Source organism: Musa acuminata, chromosome BXJ1-3 (assembly GCF_036884655.1).
Source record: "Musa acuminata AAA Group cultivar baxijiao chromosome BXJ1-3, Cavendish_Baxijiao_AAA, whole genome shotgun sequence".
NCBI classification, from domain to species: domain Eukaryota; kingdom Viridiplantae; phylum Streptophyta; class Magnoliopsida; order Zingiberales; family Musaceae; genus Musa; species Musa acuminata.
In genome coordinates, this window is record NC_088329.1 from 38,472,324 (window position 1) to 38,489,308 (window position 16,985).

The following is a 16,985-nucleotide window of genomic DNA, read 5'->3' on the forward strand; positions in this document are numbered from 1 at the left end:
GGGTCGGATTCGTTGTCATGTTGAACCACAAAGAAAAGTGTTTGTTATTTTGGTGACGTGTCCGAATCTGATGAGAGGTTCTGTGGGGCCCGCGTAATAACGTGGGGCCCATTATGGAGGAAAACGGAATCTGCCGCCGCGCGCCTGAGCGAGCGTGGAATCCTTTTTTCCCCCCCTATTTGTATGCTAATTATAATGACAATAATAACAAATAGATAACAGAAGTTGGCGAGCGCACCCAAAGGAATCATTTACTCCTTTGTGTGGGACGATAACAGGGTTTCCCAGGCCGGCATTTGGATTCGATCACCGCAAGCGGCCCTTCGTTCCTCCACACCAGTGCCCACGCCTCCACAACTGCCTCCTCCGTCGAAATCGAGGCGCCATCAGCAGGGCCGGGATGCCGCGGCGGAGGACAAGAAGCAGACGATCTGGGTGGAGGACCTCCAATACTGGATGGAGGAGAACTACCTACGTAGCTGCTTCGGCCACGCCGATTAGGTCAGGACTTGTGCTTTTACTCCTGCTCCCATCGTTCTCCCCTCTTCAATTAAGAAACTTACTCGACTCTCTTTGATTGATGTGATGTGATGAATTAAAATCTCCCAAATGCTTCGAATTGTCTTGTGGGAGTTATTTGGAGTATCAATATGTTCAAAACTTACTGCACGGAGAAAAAGCTAAAAAGAAGTATCTCTTTGTTCATAATCTGTACCCGATGTTGATACGTGTTAGAAGATCTATCAGAAATTAAAAATGAAACTAAACAAGTTTCCGAAATTTGAGCATGCAATTGTCTCCGTTATCTTTCCAGTTGGGAAATATAGTGGTCTCAAGCTTTTTGACTGTAGGTATTGAGTCTCAAACTTATGCTATTAGTTTGTTTTCTTCCAACTTATGTACAATTATGGTACAATTTTTTTCAAGCAAATAGTGCATCTGCCGATCCTGCAAATAAGTAGGTATTGAGTCTCAAACTTCTAATCTAGAGCATTTGTTACTCTTTTCTGCAAGAGGAATTAGTCTTGCAGAAGAATGTTTCTTGTTTCATTTTCTTCAAAATCTAGGAAATTGTCTGAGATCAAGTTAGGGCTCTGCTTTGCTGCTGAAATCTTCACAGACCAGTTCAATGTCTTTAAAACAATCCAAATTTCATTTCAGATCATAGTAAAAATTTTAGCCTTATTGAAATGGAAGACTTTTTGATTGCTCTTCTTTGGTTTGCACATGTTTGATCATGTTAAAGAGATAAATGTCTTTGATCATATCCATGAGATTGTGCTTTTGCCCGATAGTAAGTTGGTGTAGCAAAAACCTGGAAGGTTTTATCCTGCATCCAAATTGGGGGTGGTGACAGACCAATTCATCTGATCTATTGATGCTGTTGCTGCCCATGAGATTGTGCTTTTGCCTAATTAGTAAGTTGGTGTAGCAAAAACCTGGAAGGTTTTATCCTGCATCCAAATTGGGGGTGGTGACAGACCAATTCATCTGATCTATTGATGCTGTTGCTGCCCATGAGATTGTGCTTTTGCCTGATTAGTAAGTTGGTGTAGCAAAAACCTGGAAGGTTTTATCCTTCATCCAAATTGGGTGTGCTGACAGACCAATCCATCTGATCTATTGATGCTGTTGCTGCCCATCAACAGCTCAACATGGCAGAAAGTGGAATGGCATATATATTGAGGGCTACTGCCCAAGCATGTATGCAGTATCCTATGGGGCTTCTGCATTATATGGCAACCAACAGCAAGTGAAATAAGAGATACTTTGTTGCTGATTCAGAAAGAATCCAACATAATTGTATTGGTCAATGGTAGGTGGTGAGTCAGTCAAAAGCCTTATTATATGGTGCTTAAACTAACAAGTTTGAACTAGAATTTCCCCAAGTATAAGATTTGTCAAAATTATGACTAGCTTGGTTTTGTGTGAAAGTATATGCTTAACATGTGTTAGGACAAGGATTATTGTTGTGAAAGAAATAAATGATGGTACATGGTTGATTCATAAAAGATAAGCCAAGCTGCTGAACTTGATGTTGAAAGGACTCCTTGTGGTCGAATAGTTAGGTCATTTTCCATGATTAGTTACTCGAGTCCAGAGCATCTCAACTGCAAATCCTTTGAAAGATTAGCAAACTCAAGCAGCCACATTATTGACTTGCCTGTTTAGTGTAATAACTTTTTGACTTAAAACTTATCATTTTGAATTGACAAGAGTTTGTATCAATTAAATGTGGTTACTTTGACAGCTGAACAATTTCAATGTGTAGCTGATTTTACTTGTCAATTGCCTGGATTATCATCGTATTAACTTGTGATTTTGCCTGGAATTGGAACTAATTATTGCAAATGTTGAAGTTTATAAACATATTGGGCCCTTATGTCTGGCTCAAACTCCAGCTTATAAATACCCAAATGTGCATTTAGTAAGCCTAATCCGATATATTGAATCCTTTCCTAATAATTTAAGTTTTTGGAATTTATGGTTATCGAATTAAGAGATTTAGTTCCAAGCTTTGTAAGTGTTCTTGTGTCCAACCTTTGTATCAATCCATGAGCACTAGAAATTGTTCTTTGTTCTCTCCCTCTTTGAGTGAGAAGTTTGTCGGACGGAACTATGTTTTCCTTGATGACACAGAACTCAGTTGTATGGTGGATTTTATTAAGCTAAGTCTCTTAAGGAAAGGGACATAAATTAAACCTTTCTGTGGACAGGGACTGAATCGAAGGAGGACGTAGGTGTTTTTGTCAATCAAATATGTCTCTCTTATCGGTCAAAGAACATGACTGGTGTGGCTTGATGACTTCCATATATATATACCTACTGTGTCATTGCACTCTGTCATCTCTATTTATTGTTATTCTGCCGCTCGTATAAGATTGAACGCTTACAAATTGAGATTTTTCTTTCTTTTTTTATGAAGGAATTTGGGTTTCTTTCTTTTAATCATAGCACAAATGGACTGCAATACACAATGTCAAAATGGCACAAATTAGAATACGAATGAATGGGCAACATGACAACAGATTAATCCCAGTGACGCAAATCCACTTGAATTTTCTAATGTAGTCTTCAAGTGTCACATATCAGAATCCACTTGGGTCAATTATTATTTGTGTGGGTAGTCATCCTCCCTGTTTGTTAATGAAGTAAATTCTTGAAAGAAGTCTTTTCTTTTTTGAGTTTTCCCCAATACGTATTCCTCATTTCCAAAATTCACTTTTTTTTTCCCTAATATTTAAATATTTTATTTCTTATCGATCAATCCATAGGAACAACTACTAGTTTTATATTGTTCTCAACAATAGCAGAAAAAAGTTATAATGCAATAAAAAAATATTGTAACAACATTATGTTTATAATATTTTCACACTACATTATAGGGTTTGTAACATCTTTTTTTTCCTTATTTTTTAATAAGGAAAAAAAGATGTAAAATAGATAGGTAGTTTATATATAATATGAATGAATTGGATAAAGGAAAAATCCAGAACGGCGAAAAATATGGTGGGACTGTTTGGGAAGCATTTATTGGTTCGTCCAAAAGCGCGGGTGGTGGGAACCGTCCGTCCGAAAGCGAGGAAGTCAACATGTGGTCGCGGGTCCCCTTGCGTTCGTGATGGGGTCCTTTCCCCACTGAAACCATTGGACGGGTTACTCGAGTACCTCAGATGGCAGAGCGCAGCCCCACCCGATCCCCTGGGCCCCGTCCCGCCGCAAGCCAACAGGAAACCTCACCTCGTGCGGGTCCCTTCCTCCGACCATCTATACGTGCACCAGCAATGGGACCCTCTATCTGGGGAACATGTCAGGTGACCTAACGGAGCCGCTCTGACGGCGGGCGCCACCTCCATCACACTGATCGAATAACGACCGATAATATATATATATATATATATATATATATATATATATATTCTATGAGTTTAAAATTAAGTGAAATATTTGAATGAAAATAACTCGGATTTTTTAGTGAAGGTGATATGTGCCGTCAACGGTAGGTTAACGATTGTGTTGGCCGTGACACCGCCGCCAGACTGCCAGCGTCCGACGAAGCCGGCTGACTTCCATCAGTCCACTGCACATGGTGAAAAGTCAAAATTGGACACCCCCTTTTGTTTTGGCAAAATAAATTTAAATTTAATATAAATATCTTTGCATAATATAAAAAATTAAAATTAATTCAACTCTATATGATGCATTAAATTTTTGGATATAAGGTTTTAAGAAACTTAAATATAAGATTCCACCTGCGCTTCAAATGTCACTTTGGAGACCTAAGCTTTTTCTTATAGTGTTATAGTGACACTTATGATGCATAAAGTCAACACGTGTGAAATTTATGGTCTTATGATTTAATACCAAATTAAGAGAAATTATCATCCCGATTGGTTCAAGCTTTTCATATCTAATTAGTTTTGTTTAATGTTCAACTAAATGCTTGCTAAGATGACATCACAGGTCCTAATAGACGACAGTCCTAAAACAATAAGGAGGTTTTCCTACCCTCATCCCCCTATCCACTACCAAACCTTCAAGCTTTTGCTTATTATAAGACAGCAAATTCTTCATATTAATACACCTTTTTCTTGGATCCAAAAAGGCCCCCATAACCAAATTTCTATTTCCCATATGTTTTATACTTTTTATTTTATTTAACATAGTTCATAAGAAAATCAATATCACTTGGATAATATTTTATATTTATTTCTATAAGTTATAACCATGAAATTTAAGTTATCTCAGTCCCTATCGCTAAGCTTTTTTCCATTATATTTATTTTTCTTCTTTTATTAAAGCGCAAAGCCAACGCAATTCAAATTTCCACCCACCCATTCGCACGTGATACTCACGTGTCCACTGCGTGGAGGGACACGAGTGTCATTTTGACATGCAATAAAAATACTCGTTAAAAGGGTGGATTCTTATTCGCTTCGGCCATCTCCTCGAAGTCTCCCTCCTCCTCGTCCGCCTCATCTTTCTCTCCGCCGACCGGAAGCGGCCGGACGCCGCAGGGTCGCCGTATGCCTCTCACCCCATCATGATGCATCACCGATCGACGGCACACGCTGCTGCTTACGTCCCCTCCCCCTCACGGTACACTCACCTCACCTCACCTCCCTCCCTCCCTCCCTCCTACTCCAGCTCAGTTTCTGTAACCTTTCCCCCTCTCTCCTTCTTCTCCATATCCCGATAGCTAATATGTTGCTCTTTTGCTTATTCTTGAATCATCCATCTCTTCTTCTTTTGGATAGAGTTGGGCCCTCTCGAAAGCTCCAAACCACCCAAAAGATTGCGTTTTTCCTCTTCTTTTCTTCTTGGCGTGGATTTCACCGTCAAATTTGGTACTTTTTTGGATGCCGATGGTTGCGATAATCCTTTTGGCTGTCTTTTCCCTTTTCAGGCGATCGTTGCGGCGGCGGAAGGGGCTTCGTCCGTCTCTTGGTGGGTTCGTTTTGGTTCTTTGCTTGTCGACTGTGTTCAGCGTATCGGTTGCTTCTGGTTCTTGCGTGGATGGTTCGCTTCGGGATATCTGCTCCGGTTCTACTTCCTTTTGCTTTCCTTCCACCCTAAGGGGTTTTGGGTCTCTGAAAGAGGACAGCTGCAAAGAACCTGGTTTTGATGCTCGGGAGGGCTGCGCGAGCTCGGAGTGGCGATCGGGAAGTGTTGCAGCTTACAAGATGGTCAGTGGAGGTGCCGTTTATTGCCGTCTGGTGGACACCACGGGTGGCATCGACGGCGGGCTGAGCTCCGGTGGGAAGAATAGCGGTGGGGATGATGTTGCCTCGTGTATGGCACCTCTTGTTCCTGATGTTTGGATTAGGACGCTGAGTATGATGACTGCTGGCCTCGACGACCATGACAAACATATCTATTCGGGCCTTTTCAATGGCTCTTCATCTGTGACTGTGGAGATAAGTCCTCCTTTTTTAGATTGGGGGGAAAATAGTCTGTACACCCCTTCGATGGCGTTCTTGACTGTGAAGAACGCATACAAGAATGGTGTTTTGGATGTTTACGGTCCCTTTAGTACTGATCCCCAGTACTATGCTTATAATTTCGAGAAGCTGCAATTGGCGCCGGGTGAGTCTGCTTCGATTGCCTTCATTTTCTTGCCAAGATGGGTGGGTTCATCATCAGCACATCTAGTTCTCCAGACGAGTCTTGGGGGTTTCATAATTCAAGCTAGAGGAGTAGCTGTTGAGTCCCCCTACAAGATAGAGCCTTTAGTAGGAATTAGCATTCCTTCCGGTAAAAGTCTGATTAGGAACTTGTCGATTTATAATCCCTTGGATGATGTCCTTCACGTGGAGGAAGTGAGTGCATGGGTTTCATTAGCTGGACAAACAGACCAATCTGTGCATGTTGTTTGTCAAATGGATGCATTGCAGCAGTCATCAACTGAGCTTGACTATTTTCTCACTGATAACAAATTGTTCAGAGTGGAGAATAGTAAATTGGTTTTGAGATGGCTGGATATTAGACCGCAGAAGCAGTGGGATCTATCTGCTCACAAGACCGAGCCAATATTAGAGATGAGATTGTGGCCTTATACAGAAGGAAAGATTTTTGGAGCTATCTGTTTAAAAATGTGGAGTTCCACCAAAGATAGAATGAATGCAGTTGTTCTTCCTTTGGAGTTAGAAGTGCATGGTAACACAAATTTTAGTTATTTAAATGGTTCAATTTCTTTAGATATTGAGTCTCTTGAGACCTGCAACAAGAGGGAGACTGTTATCATCTCTTTGAGAAATGATGGAGAGGACCTACTTAGTTTGATTAACGTTAGTGAGACTACAAGGAGCTCAAAGTTCTTCAAAGTTAGATATAAGGAAGGGTTATTGCTTTTTCCCAGAACTTTAACGAAAATAGCTTTGGTTAGTTATTCTAGTCTCGTTATTCCACAGAAAAATGTGCCTAATATGCCTACTGAAAATATGGAATGTAAATTACTAATAGTGACAAATGATACTGCCAATCCAGTGATCAAGATTCCATGCCTAGACGTGGTTTATGCCAATTCTAATAGTGATCATGGCTCAGGCATAATTGTGACAGATGGCTCATATATTAGTGGGCTATCACATGATGAAGAGGAAAAATATACAAATGCAAGAATAGGATCTTTACAAAGCCTTGCTGATGCATCCTTTGCCATGAAGGTAATATGGTTTTTTCTTTGGGGGTCTCGTGGGACTGTTCTTTTGTCTTTTTCAACAGAAAATTAAGGTTATCTGCAATTCTCAATCAATTTTGTACCTTTTGTTCCTTCTCATATATCATTTTCTGCTTGTGGATGTTTTTTCACATAGGTTATTCGTCAGAAATCTTGTTCCTTATTTATTGATTAATTTATGTCCTTACTCTTTCTTACTCTCTTTGACAATCATCATTACACTTTTCTTTCTTAAGGACCATTGCACAGACACTTTGGATTTCTTGTACTTGAGGTGTCATATAGTTTTGAGTACATGCATGTCTCTGTTTCTAATGCGGCAATTTCCTTCATGTCATTGGTTCTCTTTGTAGTTTGTACTATCTTGTTCATATTCAGGAAAGTGTTTTATTTTGTAATTACAATCCAAATCGCAGTTTATTTTAAGCATAAAGACTCTTTTTCAATAAATAACGTAATACAGTTCTTCCTGTTCTAATGCCCTAGCCGTTCCCTATTTTCTTTCTTTGTTAAATCAGTAACTATTTTCTATTTACCAAGAGTTCATTTGAGCACAATAGGCTTTTCTCAAATTTGTTTGCATATTTCACCTTATTATAACTCATTAATGAGACTTAGCATAGACTGTCATTACTCCACTTTCATTTTGACCATTTTGAGTCATTTTTCCATGACAGATATGCTCATGATTATGTTGGAAAAAATTACTATCAAAATTTTGAATTTTTCTTCATTTAATCTTTCAATGTTCTTGCCAATAGCAGGAACAGATCATTACCACCCTAATCCATGTCATTATCTTATGCCATCCTGATTATTTGCCTGCTTCTGTTGTTGCAATTTGACACTATCTTTTTTCTTCATGTTCTGCATGACATATGGATGATAATCAGGGTTATACAAATCGTCTGTTATCAATAATCACTTAAGGTCAACTTTACTTTATCCTCTCTTAAATATATCTCTTTTGATGTCAAATTAGTTTGTGAAGAAATTTAAAGCTGTCAACAACTTCTCCTTGTCATGTTCCGTACTGACACGAACTTAACTGGTTTTGCCTAAGTCGTGCGGCACCCTCGCGCGTCCGTCCGCAAAGGTCAGCCTCCCCGAAGCCTCCCATTGTCCCTTAGGACCAACCAAAGAGAGAACGGGTTAAAAAGAACGCCTCAATCGGGATCCACAAGCAGACATGTCCGAAAAACACTTTATAGACAATGCAAAATACAAACAGACTTTACAATCTCTGAACAGTGGCACAACAAAGGGTAAAATGGTCCATTACAGACCGAAAAGCTCTCGCACGTGTCCACATGACACAACCTTTATTTACAAGCCTAAAGAGGCCACCAACCCAACTAAAATGGGACTATTAAGCCTTCGGCCGCCCCTTTACATGCTATACAAGGCATGAACATGCCAACAGACACGGACATATATAAGCATTACATCAAACACCTTGTTTAGAAGTTTGTCCGTGACATTCTCCCCCACTTATCCCTTCGACGTCCTCGTCGAAGCCTTTGTGAACACTGCAACTCTTCGCCTTTGCTGAGTCTTCAATCTTCTGCTCCAGCTGCAATGCGTCTCCTGGCTCCCAACTTCTCTCCGCTGCTGTTTCTGAGTAGTCGAACCTTTGATCCGCCATGCTGCTTCAACTCGCCAATGACTCTGACTCTGGTGTGGGGTTGGCTGAGTTGTGTTGATCCTCATTGATTCCTGCGGATCCACCAAAATGAAGGAAAAGACCATCCTTACTGCGCCAGTCTCTCAAAAATTCCACATGCTGCTTGAACTGGGTGGATGCTTGTTGGAGCTTTAACGAGCATCGCCTCGCAAACTTCTGAAGTTTTGGGTCCTTCCTCCACAACATCTGCTCATGACTCTTCTTTCAGTTAGTTGTCACATCCAAGTAGGTTCGCATCACTTCCGCTTTCGATTGGCATTTCGTTGGGAAATGAAGCGGACAATCTACTCTCAGTAGCACTGATCACCGTTGGTGAGGATTTGACAATTATTATCTTCCATTCTCTTCGAAGGGTCTTTGAACTTGTGCATAGCTCCTCTGCTGGATAGATAAGAGAATTGGGGTACTCGGTTTCGCCCATTCTCTTAAGAGTTGAGAAGGCAAAGGTTACTTGACTTCGCCCGCCTCCTCGAGGTTGTACTTCATGCATCGAGCTGGTTACTGGCCTTCGCCTGCTCTTTGCTCACACTTCTGAAGCACTTGAAGTGTTTGCATTCTTTGCATTGAGTTAGCTACTGTGATTCACCTTCTCAATGCCATTGAACTTCTGGAATGCAGGAAGTTTTCACCCCAACTTGGAGTAATTCTCTGATAGATGAGGTCGCCTCTGGGATTGTACCGTCTTCTCCATCAACCCTGCCGCCTACTCCACTGAGTAGCAAAGGTACAGTACCACGTACTGCTTGCTTCGTTCCTTGGTCGTGCACTCTTGCATGACCCGAAGTCCTTCACTTACGGCTATCTTGATGAGAAACTTGTTGAGAAAATTGCTTCTACATTCTCCACCTCCTCGGCCCCTTTCACGACCAAGCGCTCTCCCTCCATGAGAGCAAGGGATCAATGACCTTCACGGAAGTCCCGCCTCTGCGGTACCATGGCGCTGCCATGCCCATGGCACTACTATCCGTCGCCTCGCATCTCCATCCCTTTTCTTCACAATCAGTAGATATGCCTCCGTGACACTCCTCCGAGTCCACCTCCATTCTAACTGATTGCTTGATTTTGGGTAGCTAGGTCCCTCTGGACTCGTCGTCGCTTCCTCGCCCCTTTCGACCCCCTACTTCAACACCTCTGTGTTCTCCAAGCAGACTGTTTGGTCGATGGAAAGACAGACTGCAACTCTCATGCATGGCCTCTGCCATCATGTTGTAGGGTTTGCACCAATTCTGTTCTCCTTAGCTTCCTTGGTAGCAACGTTCGCTTACTCGGCCTTGTCCTCTGACTTGCCGGGCTCCCTTAAGCGAATATGAACTCTGGAGCAGTCCAACTCTCCAGCTGCTTCGATCATACCTCTGCATGATCAAGTCCCTCCCATGGAACTCACTGGTACTTGCATTCGAACTTTTCCCTTAGTGGAACACAACCCCCATATGCTGATGACCAAGGTTTTCATCCGATGCAAAATTCGATGCACGCCCGAAAGACCCGCCTCTGCGGTACCATGGCCTTCACTCCTTGAATCCATAGCCCTTCTTGCCGTCGTGTTGTTCACCGAAGTGGAGCTCCCAGTAGCTCCCGATCATACCTCCATATGATCTCATCCCTCACGGGACTATGTCGTGTGTGTCGCATTGCTACGAACTGTTCCACCACGATCCGCTGCACCATGTCGCCTCCTGGTGACATCTCCATTGCATTCTGATCCTTGTGGAATAAACTCGAATTGTGAACCCTCCATGTGTGGCCTCTGCCAATACATCGCAGGGTCTCCTCCACCTTCGATTTTGTTCGCTCCTTTGGCAATCGACCTTCATCCACCCACTCTTAGGTCACACCTAGATGAAGCACCGCTCTAGGACAGTCCGTCGCCTAGTAGCTCCCGAAGTCCCCCGACTTCGCTGCAATTAGTGCACCATTGTCTGGATCCTGGGCCTCTGCCCCTACCAGCACAAACTCCGCTGCGCACCGCTTCCTTCATAGCAACTCGAATGGCAACACTGTGGCATATTCTTCAAGAGTACCCGCCTCTGCGTCCTCTTGCCCCGTGCTAAGGCCTTCTGTACCCAACTTCGCCTCCGCAAATTGAGTCGCCTTAGTTCCTCCATCGAATGCTCCTCCGAGATAAGGTGCATGTGCCCCGAAGCTCCCTTCGTCTTTGGCACCATGCAAGATGAGTCTGCTCTGTCAGAATGAAGGACCCATGGAACAGCATGATTCTACTCCTGCCTCTGCAAGAGTTCATGTCCTTGACCTCTGTCTAGGGAAAGCGCTGTGCCTCTGCTCCATGTTCCAACTTCTATGCTGGCTCCCTTCATGCGGCTTGGGTACTTCGCCAAGTTACACCCAAGTTGCTCCGCTCCTCGTTTTTGCATTGAGTCGATGGTGGCCCTCACGCCCACCATTCCACGGGTCAGCCCTCCCTTTGAGTCCGATCTCCATATCGACTTTAAGTGTGCCTTCATTTAAGTTGCTTCAGGTCGCTCCCCCACTTGATCTCGCAATGCATCCACCAATGCATTCTCTCAAGCGAGATCATGCGACGACTCCTCGCCGCTTGCTCAGTCCATCGAGCTTCGTGGAGTTGTTGTTTGTTGAGGTACTCCTCCTCAACATGTGAGGTCCGTCTCACATGATTCTCCCTCTGGAGAGCCGAGACTTATCCCTCCTGGATAACTATCCCATTGGAGCAACATCTCTCTTCGTTTCGGAGACCACCATCCCCTTGGACTACTCCGATCTGCTGAACAAACTGTGCATTGTTCTGCCTCCTGCAAACGCACTTGCTAGATTGCGCCTCCACGTCAATACAGCCACCACTGCACCCCTCAAGGCCTAGCAACATGCTGAACTCGTTGCACACTTCAGCCTCCTCCGGACGTATCCTTCGCATGTCGAAGAGAAAGTTTCAATGCTCCATGGCGCCGAGTCTCGACCGCCTTGGGATGGCCACGAATAATCCATCGTCCGCATACAAGCCCATGCATGAGTACCGAATTCTTCGAGTTAGCAATTCCCCTCACCTCTGTGAGCTTTGCACAACTCCTTCGGTCGCTGAGCAACTCATTCCACTTTGCATGGTCTCGTCCTTTGCCAAGCTCCTCGCTTGCCTTGAGCACCATCAAGTAAAGTTGTCAACGTTGAGCCGTAGCTCAAACTCAGCCATCCCAACCTTTGTGCGCTCCAAATTCTTCCAAGCTTGCCTGTTCTAGTGGTGCCTCTTGCGCGAAAGGTTGGCCATTCCTCTGAATGCCAAGATCAGATGCCCGCTCCTCTGAGCGACTCTTTTCCCTACATCTCCATGCCCGTTTTCCCTCAAACGGTCGCGCGTGTGCTGACTGCCCTCAACGCAGCCCAGCTAGGTCCCCCACGTTTGCATGTCAAGTGTTTTTATGAGTGTTTGTCCCGCTCTGATACCATATGACACGAACTTAGCTGGTTTTGCCTAAGTCGTGCGGCACCCTCGCGCGTCCGTCCGCAAAGGTCAGCCTCCCCGAAGCCTCCCATTGTCCCTTAGGACAGACTTTACAAGCTCTGAACAGTGGCACAACAAAGGGTAAAATGGTCCATTACAGACCGAAAAGCTCTCGCACGTGTCCACATGACACAACCTTTATTTACAAGCCTAAAGAGGCCACCAACCCAACTAAAATTGGACTATTAAGCCTTCGGCCGCCCCTTTACATGCTATACAAGGCATGAACATGCCAACAGACACGGACAAATATAAGCATTACATCAAACACCTTGTTTAGAAGTTTGTCCGTGACAGTACACCACTGTTAACAAATGTAACTAAGATTGAGGGGTGACTTCAGTTTACATCTATACTAAATGCTCCAGGAAGAGGCTGTGCTATGTTGGCATATAGGTATCTGCATAGCTTCTAGGCCATATGCTGAAAAATATGTGGCTAATTAGGTTTAAATTTATAGAAATCGGTTCTATGATATGCAATCTTAAGTAGTAAAATTAGGCAACAAAGTACACATTTGACGACCTATCTAGTATTATATAATATTTGAATAATATTTTAAGTAAACAAAAGATGCACAAATTATCAGCTTCCAGGGGCTGAATATGAATTTAAGAGTTGTATATTGTTGTTGTAAATGTAATGTTTGGCAAGTGGCAAAGATAATAGAAATGTTGAATCACTAAGAGAAATATAGAAAAGTGGAAGACAAGAATGTGTCAATAAAAAGAACCCCACCATCTCTTACCTCTTTCTTGAAGCAAGCACAACAAATAAAAGAAAAGGATGTTCAGAAATTGGAACAACTAGGATGCAACAATTGGTTCTTTTTATTAAATGTTTCACCTCTCAGTGAGTGTTATTATTAGTGTTTTGTCTACGTGATGGATTCTTGGTGCCATATATTTATTTCTATCTTGACCATCCTTACCTCTATTTTTTGTACCTTTCATGCACTATGTATTGCATTTACTTGCTGGAATAATCCATACATGGTGTAAGTCTGCGTATCTTTGATTGCATAATGAGTACTACAAGCTAGTATTGTTCGGATCTATAGCAGTATGCCTTTTTTAATATTAGACAACTTATGCTTTAAGGTGAAGATAACTGACCACTAGATGTAATGCACTGCTAATCGTAGTTATGTTTCTTTTACAGCAAACAGAAATAATTCATCTTACTCAAGGTAGTTACTTCACGAAAATACTTCCAAGGTAATAATAAGTATGGTCTTGATAGTTGCCCCTGATGTGCCAGGTGTGGCCTCCTGAGGATTACTGTGGGGATTTTATAAGACTTTTCACACCATTTGAGGGCTTAGAATGGTGGTTGAGAATAGCATGGTCATTTTTATTGTTTATAGTGAAATATTGATATTTAAATTCTTTAGTCTATGTTGTTTTGGTGGCAATTCAGCATTGATTTGTTATGCTAGCTCTTCTAGAATCACACCTCCACCATATACTAGATCATTGAAGTACCATAACAGGGTTTCAGTGCTTTTCTAGTGGACTGTTAGTATGTTCTTTCTAACACCTGTAACAACAATGGTTGTAATTTATCTTCATTGTTGCCATAAAGTTTGTTAAGTATGTTATGCAAAAACGTATGTGCCAAAGTATAGTTGTTACAAATCATATGTTTCTAATCAAGATTCATGGCCTGTAATATAACTAAGAATTAAAGTTTGATCAAATTGGCATTTTGTGATTGGCTGCTACATCGCAAATCAAGGTCTAAGTTATTAAAAATTCTTCTAAAAGGAATTTTTTTAGTGAAATACGAGTTCAATATTCATAGATTATGCATGACTATGAATATTTTTGGAGACTCAAACTGAAATATCTGGCTTGCTTCATGAGCAATTCTGATGAAACTTTGTGGTCATTTATATGCCATATAATTATCTTGGCGTATTGCCATATCTTGTTATTCTTATTGTTTTCTGGTAATTTAAGTAGGTTGTATGTTACTACTTGCAGCCAAAACTCCCGGAAGCATCTGAAGCAGATGAGCTGATACTTACAAACTGGAAATCTCAAGGCACTGTAACTGAGGTTTCTGTCCTCGAAGAAGATGAGCTGTTGTTTCCAGTGGTTCCTGTTGGGAGCCATTTCTCTAAATGGATCTCTATACATAATCCTAGCCAGCAACCTGTTATAATGCAACTCGTGCTTAACTCAGGAGAGGTCATTGATCAGTGCAAATCTGCTGATGAACTATATGAGCATACATTATCGAGTAGGTTTACTAAGATTGATTCTCTAGAAACTAGAATAGGGTTCTCAACGTCAGATTCAGCAATAACTGAGGCCTTTGTACATCCTTCTGAAAGTGCATTGTTTGGGCCAGTCATCTTTCGTCCCTCAAATAGATGTACATGGAGAAGCTCAGCTTTGATAAGGAATAATCTTTCTGGTGTAGAATGGTTACCTATTCGAGCACTTGGTGGGTCACATTTGCTCATCCTTCTTGAGGGGTCTGAACCTGTTAGGAAGCTTGAATTCAACTTTCAATTGCCAATTAACATGTCCGCTGCAGAATTGTTATCCCATATTGAAAACACTAGTTCTTTATGCAGCCATCGGCTATCCAAGGAGATATATGCAAAAAATATTGGTGAACTTCCTCTTGAGGTGAAGAAACTGCAAATTTCAGGAACTGATTGTGCCCTGGACGGGTTTAGGGTACAGAAATGCAAAGGTTTTACTCTAGAACCAGGGGAATCAGTGAGGCTCCTAATTTCATACGAAGCAGACTTTTCTACAAATGTTGTTCACAGGGATCTTGAGCTAGCATTAGCTACCGGCATCTTTGTAGTACCTATGAAAGCAAGCCTTCCTGTCTATATGCTCAACCTTTGTAGGAAAACTTTTTTTCAAACAGTGCATTGGAAAGCATCTTTACTTGTATTTGCTGCTGTTTCAACACTTATTCTGTTGTTGATCTGCATTGTTCCGCACTTCTTTTTTTTGGATACTGAAGAATATTATGTCAAGGTTGATAAAAGCGCAAACACCACAAGCAAGGCTGGAAAAACTTCTCACCTTCGTAGTGCAAAAATATCCAGGTCAGTTAGATTAATTTCTTCTTCTTATATGAGGGAACATATCGGTCCATATTTACATTTGCTTCATGACTTTCATAATATGCAGATCATATAGTGAAGATGAGAACCGTAAGGCTGAAATTGTCAATGAGTATCATTTATGTCACAACATTGCGCTTGACAGCCCTAAGAAGACAGAAGAGAAGCAAGGTTTTATTCATCAGAAGGATATCACATTCTCGCCACCGACAGTAACAGCTAAACCTGCAGAAGTTTTTGACAACTACAATATGTTAGAAGTGCCGCAAAGTGGTGCTCTCACCATAAGAGTTGTTAAAGAAAAAGGAAGAAGACGAAAGAGAAGGACCATCGGAAGTGGATTTGCAGCAAAACTAGAAGTTTCTAGTAGTCAGAGCGGGAATTCTACACCATCATCACCCCTGTCCCCCAGTGCCTCCACTCCAAAGCAAGCATGGCCTCTTTCTCCTAAAAGTGGTATCACCCTATTTGCTGGAGTATCGTCAGAACAGAAACAGCAGAAGAAACATGATGCAGTAGATGTCATAGGAATAAGAGTATCGGAAACTGAGGAGCATCGTAAGCAATCTCCAGTGACTGCAAAATCGGCTGGGAACCAAACTACATCGTCACCTTCTGTCAATTCTTCAGGATCTGTTTGGTTTGCTCATTGTGTCACTGCTCCTAGTGCCTTAGCCTCAAATTCTCCAATTGCACCATCTGCTCGTGCTCCAGGACCTAAGAGCGGCAAGGATAAAGCCATAAAAATGGAGGAAAACGATGGCGTCCGAAAAGAGTTCACCTACGACATATGGGGAAATCATTTTGCAGACAGCTTCTTGGTTAGGCAAAAGGAGTATACAACTAACTTGCTTGATGCTTCAGAAGGTGACTCTCAGAGCTTCTTTGCGAGAGATCCTCGGTCCCTCATGATGATGTCATCGACACGGTCTGTATCTCCCGGGCAAAAGTCGCCTGTTGATGATGTAACTTGCCTTGATCAAATAAACTAGAGAAGTTTATTTTACATCCTAATTTTTCTCTAACCCTGCATTTTAATCTGTTACCAATCTTTTACTGTTTGCTAGCATGTGGAGAAGATGAATAGAGCTCATAACCCACTGATATGGTTTGATTTTTAGGTTATTCCTGGCCAGTTATTCCTTTAGCTAGCATGTGGAGAAGATGAATAGAGCTCTCAACCCACTGATATAGTTTGATCTCAAAACCAGATTGCTAAATCTAATAATACTGCCTGCAACAAGTTATATAATGCCAAATAGTTTTGGAGGGTATGCTTGGTGGTCCTAATCTTTGGTTACTGGTTACGGTAAATGCATTTCCATTCTTGTGCTCCATGCTTTCTTTCGACTGCTTTGATGGTTGGCATTTATCATAACAGTTTGTGGCACAGCATCAAACATTCTTAGTTTTCAATCGTGGAACAGCATTTGTGAACCAGTGTAGTCCTCCCTACAGTGCAAGGAAAGCAAAATCTGATGCAGTTGGTCTCAAGGAAAGAAACATCTGATGCAACATGCACACTCCCTATGGTGGCAATGAAAGATTCTTCTTTCGT

At 42.1% G+C, this 16,985-nt stretch overlaps 1 protein-coding gene across 1 annotated transcript; it reads left to right on the plus strand.

Moving 5' to 3' along the window:
* The first annotated feature begins 4,925 nt into the window (after positions 1-4,925).
* Positions 4,926-16,433, plus strand: LOC103979602 (uncharacterized). The gene is made up of 4 exons (XM_065135070.1): positions 4,926-5,100; positions 5,408-7,166; positions 14,322-15,409; positions 15,495-16,433. Exons 1-4 carry the CDS (start codon positions 5,045-5,047, stop codon positions 16,417-16,419), a joined length of 3,828 nt encoding a protein of 1,275 aa, XP_064991142.1. The 5' UTR covers positions 4,926-5,044; the 3' UTR covers positions 16,420-16,433.
* Positions 16,434-16,985: the final 552 nt, after the last annotated feature.

Coding starts and splice junctions, on each gene's coding strand:
- LOC103979602 (XM_065135070.1), top strand. CDS start 5,045: ATGATGCATCACCGATCGACGGCACACGCTGCTGCTTACGTCCCCTCC. Junction 5,101..5,407: donor TACGTCCCCTCCCCCTCACG/GTACACTCACCT, acceptor TTCCCTTTTCAG/GCGATCGTTGCGGCGGCGGA. Junction 7,167..14,321: donor ATGCATCCTTTGCCATGAAG/GTAATATGGTTT, acceptor TACTACTTGCAG/CCAAAACTCCCGGAAGCATC.